The sequence below is a fragment of the Candoia aspera genome, chromosome 2, assembly GCF_035149785.1.
Source record: "Candoia aspera isolate rCanAsp1 chromosome 2, rCanAsp1.hap2, whole genome shotgun sequence".
NCBI classification, from domain to species: Eukaryota; Metazoa; Chordata; class Lepidosauria; order Squamata; family Boidae; genus Candoia; species Candoia aspera.
The window spans coordinates 137,128,562-137,146,129 of record NC_086154.1 but is presented as its reverse complement, the minus strand read 5'-3'; the positions used below and the strand labels follow the sequence as shown (position 1 = coordinate 137,146,129).

The 17,568-nt window shown below is 44.0% G+C and overlaps 1 protein-coding gene across 3 annotated transcripts; it reads left to right on the top strand.

The window, feature by feature from the left end:
- Nucleotides 1-1,231: 1,231 nt before the first annotated feature.
- LOC134490645 (pleckstrin homology domain-containing family A member 3-like) lies at nucleotides 1,232-17,357 on the top strand. Of its 3 annotated transcripts, none has more exons than XM_063293839.1 (8): nucleotides 1,232-1,489; nucleotides 3,601-3,717; nucleotides 5,040-5,195; nucleotides 7,826-7,962; nucleotides 9,299-9,469; nucleotides 11,364-11,407; nucleotides 15,174-15,331; nucleotides 16,332-17,357. In XM_063293839.1, exons 1-8 carry the CDS (start codon nucleotides 1,450-1,452, stop codon nucleotides 16,391-16,393), a joined length of 885 nt encoding a protein of 294 aa, XP_063149909.1. In that variant the 5' UTR covers nucleotides 1,232-1,449; the 3' UTR covers nucleotides 16,394-17,357. The 3 variants fall into 3 exon arrangements, with proteins under 3 accessions (XP_063149909.1, XP_063149908.1, XP_063149907.1); XM_063293838.1 differs by having other exon boundaries at nucleotides 1,236-1,489; nucleotides 9,302-9,469; nucleotides 15,174-15,392; XM_063293837.1 differs by having other exon boundaries at nucleotides 1,238-1,489; nucleotides 15,174-15,392.
- The last annotated feature ends 211 nt before the right edge of the window (nucleotides 17,358-17,568 follow it).

The window sequence follows — 17,568 nt, the reverse complement described above, 5'->3', positions numbered from 1 at the left end:
CTATAGAGGGGAAAACATCACTTGCTGAATTTCTGCAAATCCAGTAACTTTGGCCTCCCTATCCAAACGTATATAACTTATGCAGTGTGCCCTTGTGGAGGTAGTACATAACATTAACAACGGTAATGGTTTCTGCAAAAAGGTAGGTTTCTGCAAAAAAAAAAGGCTTGCAGTTTAAAACATATAGGCTGGGAATTTTAAAAACAAATTCAGAGGTAAGAGGGAATACCAGAAATATGACCTTAGTTACAATTACTAATTTTAAAAACAAAGCTGAATTTTTCAGTTGGAAACATATTAAATAGAATGATAGAGTCGGTTGAAGGAGATGATACTGAATTTAGGGACAGAAAAACTTCTGTGTTATATTATGCATTGTACAACTTGTTCAGTTATACACTGCTGAGGCACCATCTGACACAGGCAGCCAAATATTGTGACACATTTTGGCACTAGAAAGGATTTTGGATCAGCATATGGGTCAGAAGCAAGCCAGTATTTCCTTTATCTTTAGGACAGTTTTGCTATTGGCTGATTTAACAGATTAGAAGCAAGCCCATTCCAAGGTATGGGAGCCTATTTAATAGCGTCTGGTTTCTCTGAGCTCGAGCTACCGGATCAAAACTGCCATTGTAGAAGTCGATCAGGTTTTTGCAGCCCAGACCTGGTAGCCCTAGCTCGAATGGTCTCTGGCACACTCTCCAGCTTATTTTCCAAATGGTATGCTATTGTGCAACTAATAACTGATTACTGAATCGGTTGCTCAGCCTGCAAGGAATATATCTTGTGGGAGTTTAAAGTACATGCGTAAGGACACAAAGCAGTCGCATTTAGCCATAACGAAGGGTTAAATCTCACGAAACTCAGTGCGACCCAACGGTGCTCTTTTTGATCGGTTTGTCGGGCTTGCTCCTGCATGTATTGGTTTGAAGACGACGATTTCCAGCCAAAGAGGAATGAGATGAAATATTGACAACCACCTGTTCGACAGCCTGAACCTGTACATCTTTACTCGTTAGTCCCATTGAACTCACACCAGCCAGCCTGCAAAGACTCGGCTCTAAGCAATATCCCTCAGAAGCCCAGCTCCACAGAGCCCCGTTTCTGACACTGCGCAGTCGAGGAAGTGCCGGGAGAGGACCGGCATTCTCCAGAGTCGGAGCAGCCTATGAGTTTCGGAACTACATTGCCCTTAAGTCAGTGCGAGGGTCCGGGTCATCTAATTGGCTCCGAGAGTTCCTTCCGGCTTTGTTCCTCGTCCAATTCCTTACGCTTCTCCCCTCTCCCCTTCCTCCCCCGGTCTTCCTTCTCGTCCGCCCTCCTGTTCTTCTCTCTCAGCCACCCCACCCCTTTGTTCCGACCGGCACACGCCCCATGATTGGCTGAGCCTCGCCGGCTCAGCGCCGCAATTGGATCGGCGTGGCAGACCGGCGCTGGGCTGCGCTGGTGATGGAGGGAGCGCTGTTGAAATGGACCAACTATCTTTCAGGTGAGTGAGGGTGTTCCAACAGGCCTGGCTTCAGGGTAGGGAGGAACGGGGAGCTCTAATTGTTTTCGGTCCGGGAAAGCAGATTCCTCGCTCCCGGGCCGCCTACATCCTCCCCTGGAGCCACGCAGCCCCTGTAGAAATAGGGAGAGCGCCCAGCAGCCCGGGCTCCTTCCATCTTTGTCACCGCACACTCCGTTTCTCTCTGTCTCGCCCTTTCTTATTCTTCTCGAAATGCAACGGTCCTTTGCACTGGAGCCTCTTCTTCCCGGGTGAGGAGGGGTTGGGGCTGCCGCATTGTAATGGGCAGAGGCTGTTAATCTTCAACCGCTGCGCAACTGGAAGAAATTAAACCGGTTTTGTTTTCTCCAGCATGGAATCGCAGTGAAAAAATAAACTTCTCCCGTTGCCAGGTGGCCTGCAGATATGAAGAATTTCTGTTCCTTAAAAAGTGACCATATTTTCTTGGAAAAAATAAAGGACAAACCTGAAAAGGGGGCAAATCTGAAAGAGGTTTATAAAGATAGATGGTGATGATGATGATGACGACTTTGCTTTACAAAGAAAAATTCAAGAGCAAAACCAAGAAAATGGATAATTAAATCTATTTATATAAATTCAGCTTTCTGAAATAAAGGACTGTCCTTTATAGTAAAGGACGTATGGTCAGTGTAGCGATAGCTCTAATATTCATTGCAGGGTGTATGTATTGTTGGTCAATTTCTTGTTCTTCCTAAAGAACAAAATATCTATGGCCAATGAAGTCCATCTCCCGTATTCTTGGAACATATACAGTATGTAAAAGCTTGCTGTGGCCTTCCCTTTAATGCAGGGTAATCACGTCCCCGGAGCAGCCATTTTCATAAGCCAGTACAATGTAGTTGTGGGATGACAACTGATAAGTCCCAGGTTCAAGTCTGCCCTCCACCATGGAAACTCACTGGGGGATTGGTTGGGCATTCACTCTCAGGGCAGCTTATCACACAGATGGAGGTAAGATGAAGGGAGAACTCCATGCAAGCCATCTTGAGTTATTGGAGGAAAGGTGGGATATAAATATATAAGGCAAAAGATGGGCTGAGGGGTGTGGAATTGACCAATTTTTAATTTATAAGTGCTGAACAATAAACGTTCTCTTGGGTGGATTATACAAAAGAATAAATATCCCATTAAATCCTGTAGGAAAATAGAATAACACCCACAAAGAGACAGCATAGGGAATAGAAGATAAAATACAGTAATACTACCATTTCATGCATGAATTAGAATTATCTTCTATAATCTGGGCTCAGAATCTAGGCTCAAAATCCTAGAATGCTAAGAAAAAGAAGAATGTATTTGCCTGGTGCCAAAATCATAACAATCTGGAGATGGACAAGACTCCTTCTGGAGGGCATTCCAACTAGCAAGTAGGTTTGGGGGCTAACTCACAGAGACTCCTTGAATTGAACACTTTGCTTTTCTACTCCTGGTTCTTCCCTGGATGGAGTGGAATGGAAGCTGATTGTGGGGTGAAGCTGCTGTTGGTTCCATCTATTGGGCCAGGTCAGCCAGAACCCAAGTAGACTTTAAACTAGAGGGAGTGACAAATATTATTATGGTCAGTTGATGTTTTGTACCTGGCGGTTTATGAATGAGCAGCCCTTCACCTCAGCAGCATGACTGCTTTTAATTTAATCATAAATAATATTTTTAAACATTAAATATGGAGAGGCAACGAGCCTGGCTAAGGGTTGCACCATAAGGACCATATTGCCCGCCCTAATCAACTAATCAATTTAGTTTAGAGATTTATGGAAATTGAATTTAAATCCAAACAGATGGGGCAGCTTTGTTTGTTTGTTTGTTTATATCCCGCCTTTATTATTTTTATAAATAACTCAAGGTGGCGAACATACCTAATACTCCTTCCCCCTCCTCTTTTCCCCACAACAACAACCCTGTGAGGTGAGTTGGGCTGAGAGAGAGGGACTGGCCCAAGGTCACCCAGCCGGCTTTCATGCCTGAGGCGGGACTAGAACTCATAGTCTCCTGGTTATTGGACTCCCTTGCTCACCCCCTCCCTGCATACTGTTTACAAGCTCCAATTTGCCCTCTTTTTTCTCTGACCTCAGGTTGGCAGCCACGATATTTTGTGTTAGAAAATGGCATCCTCTCCTATTATGACTCTCAGGATGATGTGGGCAAAGGCAGCAAAGGCAGCATCAAGATGGCTGTATGTGAAATCAAAGGTGGGCATTCTGTGCAGTTTCGGTACATGGACTAGAAAAGGTGTGACATAATTTATGTTTCCCCAACTGTGGTCCATTTGGTGTTGTGCATTACCTTCTGTTTTCTGCTGCAGCAGCTTCATCTTGTTGCTTTCTCTATTTCAGGGATACTTGCTGCTCTTCCTTTAAAGGCCTGTGGTTTCTTATCCTCTTCATTAGTTCTTTTCTTAAGGAATGATAGTTGCCAGCCACTCAATGAAGCCCAGATATTATTATTATTATTATTATTATTATTATTATTATTATTAGTTTTGGTGCCTTTGAGTCAGTCTTGACTCACGGCCTTTGCCTGGAAAAGTCTGTGCAGTTTTCTTGGCAACATTTTTGGAATTGGTTTGCCCTTGCCTCCTTCCTAGGGCTGAGAGGGGGTGACTGGCCCAAAGTCACCCAGCTGATTTTGTGCCTAAGGCATGACTAGAACTCACTATTGTCTGGTTTCTGCTTGGTACCTTAAACCACTAAGTAAAACAGTCTCTCTTGAAGCCCAGATTATATCCTGTTAACATCTAGGGAGCCACTGTGGTCTCTCAGGCTGGTTGCTTTTCAGCCTTCAAACAGTGGACGGTTATTCTACTGACAATAATGCAAATTACATTTGATCCACTGCATGCTGCAGAGCCCAGATTATGCAGAATTGACCTGGATTTGCTGGGATATGAACATGCTTTTTAAATGTCATATGATGCTGCCATGCCTCTAATCTGGGGACTCCAAGTATTCTTTACGTATTGAACTAGGAGGCTCATGCAGTTGCCAAGTAAACTGAAAAAAAAGTCTTGCCTTGCTCCTGTGATTGAACAGTAGCTTAATCTGCAAATATCAATAAGTGAAAAAAGGCAGGCATTATTCCTTGTTAGCAAAAGCACAAAGGTTGCATTTAGAAATCTCACTGTTAGTTCCAAAAACTCGGAGCAATGCTTCAAGAATTCTTACTCCTAAAGGCCATTTTGTTCTGATAGGAAAATTTTTATTAGATTGATCTCTTCCATCTGGAGTGTGCTGGTTAGGTTCTTGGCTACAATGTTCTTCATCCAGATTACATACCTGAGGACATGGTATTCCTTTAACCCCAGATGATCCTGAGTGGTAAAAGGGTAGAATTCTTTTTCCCTCTTAATACATCATCTTATACAAGGTGAGGATTCCAGTTGGTGGCCATGAAGTCATATTCAACCCAGTGGTAAAAGTGTGACCTTGTACATGGCAGCCGCGGGGGCGAGGGGACACTGATTCTACACTCGTTTTTATTTTCCTTGTATTTCTCTCCTCCCTCCCTCCTCTAGTGCATGCAACAGATTCCACTAGGATGGAGTTGGTCATCCCAGGTGAGCAGTACTTCTACTTGAAGGCAGGAGGTGCTGCTGAAAGACAGAAATGGCTGGTGGCTTTGGGCAGTTCCAAGGCCTGCCTTGGGGATAGCAGAAGCCAGAAGGAAAAAGGTTGGTTCTCTGTCAATGGCTTTGCGCTAAAGAGTCAATGCAAGCTTGGGAAGCCCAGAGTTGGTGGGCCTGAGCTTCATGGGGTTGTTGGCAGAGCTGGTTAGCACTGAGTGCAAACACTTGGCCAACTTCAGTGAGGTACTTTGCTCTCACGCCTCCTTAGCAAACATACCTGGGTCAGTTGAGCCATTTGCAACCTCTCCCTTACCTCTGCACCTATGCCAATGTTTGCATATAAGGATTTGGCTCTTCTCATAATAGTTAGATTGATGACTGGCTACAGCAGATTAGAGAAATTGATATATGAACCTCAGGATCCAGAGAGAGGAGGATAGTGTAGAAATAGCGTTGAATTTGCTGTCTGGTCCTCAGTGTTAGTTTTGATGGACTTGGACAATTTTTATTTCAACAAAGAAATGTGGAGAAGAGCAAAATTGATTCCCCCTTTGGCAGAGCAAGTCTTTAGGATTTTTTTTTAAAAAACTCATCATTTGAATGATTGAACATAGACAGCCCATGGATATCCGTAGCATTTCCCCCGTTTACTTGTGGGTCTCTGAAGATCTCCAGGAAAAAGCACTGCAGTTGGTTCATATCATTTTTAATGCTCAACCCAAGGAAATTAAGACTCAATGAGAATAAAAAATGAAGGGCTTAATGTGCAGAGAAAGAAGGATGAATTGCGGTATTTACTGTAGCATTGTTACTGACTGGATTCACTCATCACAATAAATCATAGTTTATTTCAACTAAAGTTTGCTGAATCAGCAAAAGTGACACAGTTCACATGACACATCAAGTTTAATTCAGCATTATTCATGGGTAACATCATCCCACAGACCTATATGTTGATCTCCCAATGTCTGTCTTCTTGATATCAGATAACTACTTTTGCAAAGGCTTGCCATCCCCCCCTTGACATTTTTCCCCTTTAAATCAACTGGTCCCAATTTAAATGGGGGAAACTCACATAGTAACCCCATAAAGGTCTAAATCACTGAGTATAAAATGGGGGGGTGTTAATCCCTCCAATTAATCCCCCCTCCATTTAGGGCATGTAAAAGAGATTAGAGCAGCTTTTATGTTGCTGTCAGAAAGACTGTGCTATGAAGCTTATCCAGCAGCTGTTTCTAGCCTATCAGATTAGTGGCAGCCCCTGGGGCTTTCTCAGTTTGTACCCAGTCATGAGTTCATATTTTGGGTAAGGCACTCTCAGCCGTAACCTGCACGATGGCCCAGTTTTGGATCCATAGTAAATCTAACTACTTGCAAACACAGCTACTGGCTGGATTCACATCATTCACTAAGCCAAAAGCAAGTCACGGCTAGTCCTTAATATAACTTGTGACCTCAGCCACTTTGTCAATTTTTCCATCTATGGGAGAAAGTCAAATCCTGTGCTTAGAATACCTTTAATGTATATTTGGGCAGATTGCACACTGTTCTTAAGATCCTTCACCTTTTGCTCTGCGGATTGTTAATGTTTCCAGTGCTTTTTAATAGGTGTTTTATTTTAGTCAACTGTTCTGAAATTTCACTTTCGTAAATAAAAATTGCAAACATGAGGGCATGTGCTCACATAAGTCATGTGTACATTTCCCAAAATAAATACCGCTGGGGTGGTGGCTAAGCCTAAGCCTATCTTGGCAGATTGGGTGATAAACGTTTTCTTCCATCCCACCCACATAGATGCAGTTGTGCACCAACTGCAGATAACTTACTTTTTCTCAAGCAGTTCACAGAAATCCACTAAATCAGCTATCCTTTGCTTCATCATCCCCTAGCTGCTGCTTCGTATTGCTGTGTTAAAGAATTATTAAGGCCTGGCACAGTTCAATGAAGGTTATGTGCTGTCTACAGACACCTTCCTTGGTACCAGCCAGAGTCTCTGCCTCATCTGCTTTTCAGTGTTTAAAATCTATTTAATTTTTTTTTTAGTGCTACACTGAAATCTGCCATGTCTCTGGGCATAGGGTATAGTAGTATCCTTAGAAAAGAAAAATAAGTTATAAAAGTGCTTGCAACACCCTTTCAAAATTGCACACCTGCTCAGTAGTCCAAGAACATGACTTAACCTAGGCTTAGCACAGTATGCAGACTCAGAGGGCTGTTGCAGCTCTTTGAATTGAATCCTTAAAAAGTGCTTTAGAGCACATGGGAACATGAACACAACATCTAACAGCAATTCTTCAAAGCAGCTCTGTTTTTTCCTGGATCACACAGATGCCTTTGGGTCTTGGAGGCAAGTTGGTGACATTTCATTGAAACAGATGAAGTTGATTTGGTTTTACTAATTTTTTTATATATTTATTTTTACCTTTGCTGGAAAAGGATACATGAAATAAACACACCATATTGACAGTCCAATGTTGTATTACATCACATTACATCAATTGCATTTTATTTTCAGTGTTGGTTTGCTGTCTACAGATTAACACTCAAAGATATTTGCATCTAGAAATTACTGATGGCGTCTTAGAGGTCATCTTGATATGATACAGGGAGCAAGTTTTTTCACTGGCAGCTAATTCTGTTCTGCTTAAGTCTCCTGTTCTGAGTGGTGCTTTGTGAATGTTCTTACAGTATCTGGTATAAATGCTTGCTTGTCTGTGCTTGCTTGTCTATCCCAGATCTGGACATAAGCAACGAGTCCCTTGGGAGAAAACTGTCTGAACTGCGTCTATACTGTGATGTGCTGACACAGCAAGTGCTAGCTGTGCAGGATGCAACACAACCTCAAGAGAATGGTTCTCCTTTGGACATCCAGGTGGGGCAGGGGAGAATCCAGAGCAATCATGGTTTTCTGTGTTTGTATGTTCCAGCCAGGTGTAGCAAGAACTCTGTGGAATATGAATTCTCTGACTCCATTAGCAGGTTTACTTCTGATCACTGTAGGACAGGGATGGAAAACTGAGATGCCTCAAGGCCTTTTCTGTTCACTTCAGCCAACATGGCCAATGACAGTTTGTAATCCAGAAGTCTCAAGAGCAAGGTGACACAGTCAGTCATTGCTGTGGGCCTTGGAATTAAGGGTGAGGAGCCCACACAACAGTCCAAACATCCAAGGGCCAATAAGGATTCTAGACCTGTATTATGGATATGTAAGGCAAGTATGGGACGCGGTGACGCTGCAGGTTAAACCGCTGAGCTGCTGAGCTTGCCGATCGGAAGGCCGGCGGTTCGAATCCGCGTGATGGGGTGAGCTCCCGTTGCTAGTCCCAGCTCCTGTCAACCTAGCAGTTCGAAAACATGCAAATGTGAGTAGATTAATAGGTACCGCTCCGGCGGGCAGGTAACGGCGTTCCGTGTAGTCATGCCAGCCACATGACCACGGAAGGGTCTACGGACAAACGCCGGCTCTTTGGCTTGAAACGGAGATGAGCACCACCCCCTAGAGTCGGACACGACTTTGAAACGGAGATGAGCACCGCCCCCTAGAGTCGGACACGACTTTGAAACGGAGATGAGCACCGCCCCCTAGAGTCAGACACGACTGGACTTAATGTCAAGGGAAACCTTTACCTTTTTAAGGCAAGTATTCCTATGTTTTGGAGATAGTCTGACATAAAAGAAGCAGGGCTGATCAAAAACAGTTTTTTCCTCTTGCTTGGAAGATCCAAATGCCGCCACTATTAGCATTTATCAACGAAGGTCACAACCCACCTGGAAGTTCTTTGCAAACATCATTTAACCAAATGGCATCTCCTACAGGTTTCAAGTACCTTTCTGTGCTTTGCATTCTTATTTAAGCGCATTACAAGCAAAGATGGGGGGAGGGGGAGAGTGATTTCAGGAGAGAGTGTTCAATCCCATCTCCTGTGCCCTAAGAGAGTCACAGAACTTGTATGGCCAGCGCTGATTTGCTGAAGTGATACAGTCCTTCCATACTGCTGAATGGAGACTTAATGTTCATATATAGAATTGCTTGTTTGGAAGCCCACCTCCTTTGGGCAGCAAGAGGGCACACAGAGAGCAACTGAACATTTGAATTGGGCTTTTTGGCTCTCAAGCCCTCCCCGAATTGGGTGGTGGGGCTCTGAGGATTAGAGTGGAAAGGGTGCTATAATGCTGCTTCACTATTCTCTGCTCTCAACTCCCACCAGAAGATGAATGAAGCTTCATCCTTACTGCGGGCAACCTGCAGCCAGTTCATCTCCACCCTAGAAGAATGCATGAAATTTGCAAATACTCGTTTGGCTCCTGAGCTGTACCATCCTTCAACGATCCCTGAGCCTTCTGATTTTGTGGGCACTAAACTTCCACATTCCCACCGGGTAAGGCAACTTATTTATCCTTCCTATCCTTCACTAATTCTACCCTAATAAGAAGCTCAAGTGGGTTGCTTCTAAAAAGCTGTATTCATGCCACATTCCCAGAAAAGAGATTGTCACACAGTGTTGCTGTTTTTTATTCTCATAGATTTAATCAAGAATACGCAACATGGTTCCATGTAAATACTTTTTGAATTACTACCCCCATAATTTTTGAGCAAAGGGCATGCTAGCTGGGATTTATGAGTTTTAGTCCTACACATCTGGAGATCACCAAACTGCTAGTCCTGATTTAATTTATTTTGGGAGATAATAATCAAAGAACCATTCTGGAAACATTTTTACTTAATGTTAAATGGATGGAATCTGATGCTGATCATTTTATATTTCATCAGAACTAGAGTATGTGCTGAAAAAAAATAATAATGCCCAGGGCATTTGTCTTTTTGTTTTACATGTGAAATTTATGTCTTTTGATAGGTATATTATATTGTACATTTCTGTTTTAGTACGTTTGTTTTTAAAAAGCCAGTCTAATTTAGAAATTTTATGTATTTGTATTTCATTGATTTATATTTAAAAAAAAAGACTTGAAGAAGAATAATCACTTTATCTCAGACTATGGAGCGTTCGCTTGACAAACATATTCCCTCAGTTATCCTGAGCATTGGCTATGTTGGCAAAGACTAATGGGAGTTGTAGTCTAAAACATCTGGAAGGCTTCACATTGCGGGAGGCTTCCTTAAGATAGGCTGCACCAGCCCATTTTAGGTATAAAAGAAACTGCCAGTACTTTGAACTGTTAATTGCATTCACTATGCGGTGGCGCTGCGGGTTAAACCGCTGAGCTGCTGAGCTTGCCAATCGGAAGGTCGGCGGTTCAAATCCGCGTGACGGAGTGAGCTCCCGTTGCTAGTCCCAGCTCCTGCCAATCTAGCAGTTCGAAAACATGCAAATGTGAGTAGATTAAAGGTACCGCTTCGGCGGGCAGGTAATGGCGTTCCGTGTAGTCATGCCGGCCACCTGATCACGGAAGTGTCTACAGACAAACGCCGGCTCTTCGGCTTTGAAACGGAGATGAGCACCGCCCCCTAGAGTCAGACATGACTGGACTTAATGTCAAGGGAAACCTTTACCTTTACCTATGCTATACTATAGTAATGAAAACTATAACAACATTTACAGACCTGCTGTAGTATATATTCCTGATGGCTCACTCCTTTAAAAAGTTGGCAAAGTATGTTTTATACCAGTTGGAGCAAAGTTGCCATTATTTAGCATGGCTTTCATTTTTGATTCTAAGAACTGCCATTTTCATACCTTGATCATATTGAGTTAGTTGCTTTTTTTATTGCCTGGGAACTGGGCTTTATCTGCCAAGTTGAACCCTTCTCTGCTACGAACTGTAGTTATCTATCAGCAGTTGTGAAGGATGATATGAGGTGTAGCAGGAACTTAAACTGGCTTTATGGTGAGAAATAGACCGCTGTCTCTTGGTTTTTGCATGGAACCTCCAGATCTCAGTTTGCTACTATAATTGATCTGGCTTGCACCAGTGGCTGGAGATAGGGCTCCCTGGAGGTCACCAGATTGGGAAAGCACATTGGCTGACTTATAGGCATATGGCTTAAAAAATGTCATCTGTAAGATTAGGCTCTTAAAACATCTAATGAATTAAAGCGAGACCGTTTTTCCAGAGACCATGCAGCTGGATAAAAAAAGTCAGAATAGATTAATAATTTTAAAAATCTGGATGTGTGGGTATACAACTACAGTGGCTATCCCCCAAATCATTTGTTATAAAGTTATACCTATCCCTGCACATGCCAATCGGAGGAGCAGGGTGTTACCTTGTTTATGTCCTTACCATCATATGTTTCTTTTCCCCCTCTTTCAGGTAAGACGCTCTATGAGCCACACAGGCATAGTTTTCTCAGACAGGTAAGCAGCCAGATGTTCCCCAAGGCTTATTTTAGGATTGGTTAACTTTCCCAGAGAGTGCTTGCGAGTGCGGGGGTGGATCTTTTTTAGCTGTGCTATGGTATTTTGGAAATAAACTCAGGGAGTTAAGCATATTCCCTCTTTTCCACTGCTCTCCATTGTCCCCAGGCAGAAAATAAAGGAACAAAATATTGAATGTGGGGTAACTCATGGCAGGTATACTTTAGCAGGGGCAACTGATAGCAGGTATGATCTCAGTTGGGACAACAGAGGGTTTTCCACTATGCATTAGACCTGCCAGACTTCTTCTTTGTCAAGTTCTTCCTGGTTATCGCCTTCCCTTAAATGAACAGGGGTTTCACTTGGGAAAGAACTCAGAAAGAAGCTGATTAGTAATGTGGGTAGACCCTATTGAAACCAGTTCTAAACTAGGAGAGGGAGTTGTATTTGACTTGACAAAACACAAGGCTCTGTGAACTGGACAGTTACATACTTGTAACTGTCTGAGTTTCAAATTTGCTACAGGTAGTCCACGCTTAACAACCACTCGTTCAGCAACTGTTTGAAGTTGCAACAGTTGATCGCAATTGGGGCGCTTGGAAACTGGCTTGCACTTACGATGGTTGCAGCACCCCATGGTCATGTGATCACCATTTGCAACCTTTCATGCTGGCTTCCCAGAAGCAAAGTCAATGGGGAAGCCAGCAGGGAAGGTCACAAGTCACTCGGGCAAGTATCCCCCATCTGGCAGCAGCCACCCCTGGGCCCAAAATCTCTCACACATGCCACTGCAACCATCCAAACGCCCTCCCCCACCTGGCAGCAGCCACCCCCAGGCCTGAAATTGCTTGCATGTGCCACTTATCTGCCAGCCAGCCTGCTTGCAAACCATCTGGGACTTGCAACTTCCTACCAGCTTCCCCACTGACTTTGGTTGTCAGAAGTCGGCAGGAAGTTGCAAGGAGGTCCTCGCTTAACAACCAGTGGTGCTCACTTAACAACAGCAACCTGGACTGCTGGGATTGCCGTCGCTAAACAATGTGGTCACATGACATCATACTTTATGACCACATCGCTTAGCGATGGAAATTCCAATCCCAATTACCGTTGTTAAGCAAGGACTACCTGTCATTTGAAATTTTAACCATCCCTGTCTCTGGTTTAGTCCATAGGAGACTTTATATTTCTAATTGTTTTGATTTGGTTGGGTTTTGCAAGAGAAGGGGAGATCAGTGCGTATTTATTTACTTATTTTTTATTAAGAAGGATGAATTTTGCAACCCAGAGATTTATATCATGTAAATGTATTGGATGATGCTTTTAAAAAAGCAATGTAATTACTTTAAATTTTAAATATCCTAACATCTGCTGGGAAACAAATTGAAGCATGGCCCTTCCAGGAAATTCATGACTTGCCTACTGACAACTTTTTCCTTCAGAAGGTTAGAGGACAGTCTTGACTTGATATTAACCAACATGGAAGACTTAGTCGAAATGGAAATAGCAGAAATGTTGGGGGAAAGTGGCCATGTCATGCTAGACTTTTATTATTTTAATGGCAATGAAAGCTAAGTGTAATTGGCTGGATATCATGGGCTTAAAATAAGAGGATTTTAACGAATTCAGAGCAATTATTCTTGTGACAGGAGAAGCAAATGGGTAAGAGAGCTCAAAGTACGTGGATTAGTGTTCCTAAAAAAAGGAGAGTCAAAAAGCCCAACTGCAAATGATTCCAATTTGAAAAAAAAAGAATGGAGCACAGCAAAAGAAATCAGTGTGACTGCACAAAACATTTAGTGAAGATCTGAAAATAAGCAGGAACCATTATAGGAGGAGTAAAGCAAGAGATGCCATAGAGAGATAGTCTGGAACTGTGTAGAGGAAAGGTGCTCAGGAAAGCTAAAAGAAAAGAATCAATATACCAGTCACTCAGTGAAGACAGCAAAATGTAACAGATAGCAAAGAAAAGAAAAAGCAACATTAAAGTCCTTCAGAGCTGTTGAGTGAGATGTCATCAGTATGATGATGACCACCAAGCTTTAGTGTTCCCATCTAGCCCAGTGTTTTTCAAATTTGTCAACTGGCTGGGGAATTCTGGGAGTTGAACTCCATACACCTTAAAGTTGACAAATTTGAAAAACACTAATCTAACTCAAGAAAGCAGTCAGCACCCCTTGAATACTGTCTAAGTTCAGTAACGGTCTGAATGAGAGAACGAAGTGAAATTAAATCCAGATACAGTAGAAGGGCTGCTGGTAAGGAGGATGCTGAACTTGGGAATTGAGGTGAAGCTTCAGTGGTCTTTATAATGTGACAGGTCTCCTTGATCCCCTGCTGTCACTGGAGTCCAGGTAACGTCTGCATTGAACAGCTCATTTTGGCTATATGGCCAGTGTCCCAGCTGTGACCCTTCCTGAGCCAGTCTGACTTAGCAGCAATTATCCACACCTTTGTTACCATCCCATCTTGACTACTGTGATATGCGTTACATGGAGCTGCCCTTGAGAAATGCCTGGAAATTATAATTGGTGCAAAATGCAGTGGCCAGGCTGCTAGAAGTGCAAGACACAGGAATCATATGATGCCTGTACTGAAAGATCGGCCCTGGTTATCAGTTGCTTACTAAGCACAATTTAAGAGGCTGGCATTGGCCTTTAAAGACCTAAACAACTTGGACCTGCACATGGGAGGGACTTTTTCTGCTGTGAACCTGTCTAGTTACTTAGATCAGCAGGAGAGGCCCTTCTGGAGAGCCCTTCGTCACTAGAGGCTCACCTACCTGGCTGATGGAAGATCTTCTTCTCCTGTGTAGTTGTCATCCTATGTAGCACTGTCCCTAAGGAAGTGTGTTTGGCCTCCTGTTCATCCAGCCTTCAGATAAAGGGCAAAAACCCATCTCTTTCACCCAGCTTTTAACTATTAATGGAGCTGATTCTAATAATATTTATTTTAATTTTACCTCTGATACAATACCATTGTTTTGGGTTTTCTAATTTGCATTTCTAGATGTGAGCAGCCTTGAATGTCATTTCTAGTGCCCCAACTGTGGCCCAGGATAGAAACTGGTTAAATAAATAAAATATGAACACAATCACCAAATATTTTAAAGGACGTCACACAGAAGAAGATTGAGACCTCTGTCATCTCAGACAGCAGGATGCAGAAGAAAGGATTTAAGTATGCACATTCTAAATGAATGTTAGATGAAACTTCCTAATAGTAAGGCAGTGGACCCAATTACCCAAATTGGTGTTCAGGAGACATATTCAAGTGGAGGCTAAACAGCCATCTGTCCCCCCATTTTAATTTAGATTCTTGCACTAAGGTGGGGGGTTGGACTTGCTGGGCTGATCCTATTGCTGTTTACAGGATTTGGCATAACATAGCCTGTTTTCCATGCAGTGCAGCTGTATGCATGAATCATCCAAAGTTAGTTTTTGTTAGCTTTGCAAGGTAGTCCAGAGAAGAAGCACAACCAGGAGCACTAGCTCTATCTTTATTGTTGGGTTACATTAACAGAATCTTGCAAGACTGAAACTATTTCTCCCCTCCTTTCCTTTTACCCTCTGGGAAACTAGGGAGGGACCCTTCTGAAACACTTCCCACACCCCTTTTCCTTTGGTGGGCCGAGACATCTTTTACATGCCAGTTGTCCCATCTGTGGCTCTCCCTCCTGTCTCCCAAGGTCATTCCCACACACCATTACAGTGCTGTATCATGCAGAATGCAGGGTTTGCTAGCGCCTCCTGCCTGTCTTCCCCTGCAGAGTGCTGGAGCCAGCTCGGATCCCAGTGGTGCCTCCCAAGGGCACTGAGACTGTGCTGCGGAACTTGGAGGAGATGGTGGTGTTCTGCTCACAGCAGTGGGGGCAACAGGGCTCCCAGTCTGGGAGTCCCCCTGGCACCATAACTGAAGAAGCAGTCGGTAGGGGCCACCACCAGATAACTGCATGAGATTGACCTGGGAGGGGAAAGGCGATGAGTTGGTAGGTACATAAACTTGTCCCCTGCCCTGTATGAAGTAATTGGACTGTGCCCTTTTCTGTGCTACCAGAATGTGTTCATGGATTGAGGAGTCTAGAAGAATCTTTGTAGCCTGGCTCCTTAGCTAATATTGCGTGGAAGTCTGGCTACCCAAGGCTGGAGCCTGGAGGGTCCTGAATTGGGCTTGCCTGAGATCTAATCCAGCATGTGGCAGGGTTGGGGCAAGAGAGAATGGTCTTCTCCTTTGAACCAGATGCCCAACTTGATCTGAAACTAGGTGGTGGCTGCTGCATTAGCAGGAATTGGGAAGCAGGCAGTGACAGTTGGGGAGGAGATAACGTGTCAAAGTTTGCTACAAGTCCCTGAAATCATGTTGTGTTCAGAGTGTAAAAGCTGGAGAACAACGTACAAATACTTTAGCTTTTGCACTGAGGGGCCTGGGGAAGGAAGGCCAGCATCGTGGTGGGCCATGCCCAAAGGCATAGAACATCATGTGGCCCATAGGCTGCCTGCTTCTGGACTGAAGATCCTGACTTGTCACGCCATTTACAACTAAGATGTATTCTTGGTTTATGAACCCTGACTTATTTGGAAAAATAAGCCATGATCCCTAGTTGAGATGATAGGCTAAACAATCCCTTCTGGGCTTGCTTAATAGAATTATTAGCAAGAAATAGTAAGGTTGTCATTCACATAAACCAGAATACTCCAGAATCTTGGCATACTGTTCAATGTGAGTACTTACTGCCTGTCTCCTCCAGGCTTACTTTGCAAACTCTTCCTGTAGATGCAATAATCTTGCTCTACCTGAGAGATTTCCATGTGGTTGGAATTCCTCTTCTGCTCAGTTGTGAGTAGTCTATGAAAATGGTTCTGCAGGTGCTTGAACTGCTGGGAACCAATCTGTCCCTCATCTCATCTTTTTTTCTTGTTTGTCTCAGATAAACCATCGTTGGTCCAGGACTCTCCAGTGGACTCAGCTGGTGGTGACCAACCACTGTAACCTGGATTTTTGGTGCTTTCTCAGCTCCTGGAACCATTGGCTGCTCCTGAACTGAAACAGTCCATCTGGGGTTCCTTCCTCTATTTTAGGAATTACTTGAGCCTTCTGGGTATGGGCTCCTACAAGACTGGCAGGCACAAATGGCCAGGTACCACAGGCAGCATCAGTTCTGTTTTTCAGGCTTGTGCTTGCCAGGGGTTTGAGAATGCAACCGTGTACTCCAAAATAGATGTTGGCATCAGGGGGGTGGGCTGGGAAGCAGAATAGGGGTCAGCTCTCCAGGCTGGGTTTGTAGGAAAGAAGAGATGGCCCTCAAAACCATATGGGATGTTTAGTCGTTTCATACTGGGCAAGTTAAGCTAACTTTCTCCTGGTGCTCCCCCAAATGTCTTACGTTGGCATTTCAGCCATTGAGGCGCTTGAGCCTGGAGACGTATGGCCTGTTGCAGATGCAGAACACAGTCTTCCCTCTATCAGCAATCCCCCCAGTGTTTGGTGTTCTGACCATTGGATGGGAGAGCTTTTTGGTCAGGAACTCAGTCTAGATGCAAGCAGGGAAGATCTCGCTGAGCTCCTTTTCCCAGTAGGAGCTTTTCCTCTCAGGCTAAGTCAGACGTCCCCACAGAGCTTGCTGTAGAGGATGAAGGAGCCCCTTGGAGCTCAGCAGAATGCTCTTGGGCTCTTTGGTGGAGCGGCGTGGAGCAAATGCCCAAAGTAGTGGGGAAAGCAGCCTCTCTGGACACCTGATCTGGACGCAGAGTTTGGTTCCCTCACATATCGGTCTCCTGCCTTTTGCACAAAGGAGAGGAGTCTTAGTCTTGTGGATCGCCCGCCCGCTTTCTGTACAGACGCATGGCAGCCTTGTGGGCATCTGCGTGCGTCTCTGTTTGGAGCTTTCTCACATGAAGAGCCTTGCCAAGGATGAGACTCTAATTTTGAATGAAGACTTTAATTTTGAAACAAACGCAGTGTCGTGACTATATGTTTTTTCCCCCGTGGGATGGAGGTAGGCACCACTGGGGTTTTCTGCAAGAAGCAAAGCCAAAAACAAAGCCATTTCCAGGGCTGCCTGATACAGACATAGCAAACAAGGCAATCGGCATGCGGTCTCGCCTGCAATACGGCAGAGAAAAACCGAGTTCAGGAGCACCTGGAACTATTCCCTGTCTGTGCTG

Coding starts and splice junctions, on each gene's coding strand:
- LOC134490645 (XM_063293839.1), top strand. CDS start 1,450: ATGGAGGGAGCGCTGTTGAAATGGACCAACTATCTTTCAG. Junction 1,490..3,600: donor ATGGACCAACTATCTTTCAG/GTGAGTGAGGGT, acceptor CTCTGACCTCAG/GTTGGCAGCCACGATATTTT. Junction 3,718..5,039: donor GGCTGTATGTGAAATCAAAG/GTGGGCATTCTG, acceptor TCCCTCCTCTAG/TGCATGCAACAGATTCCACT.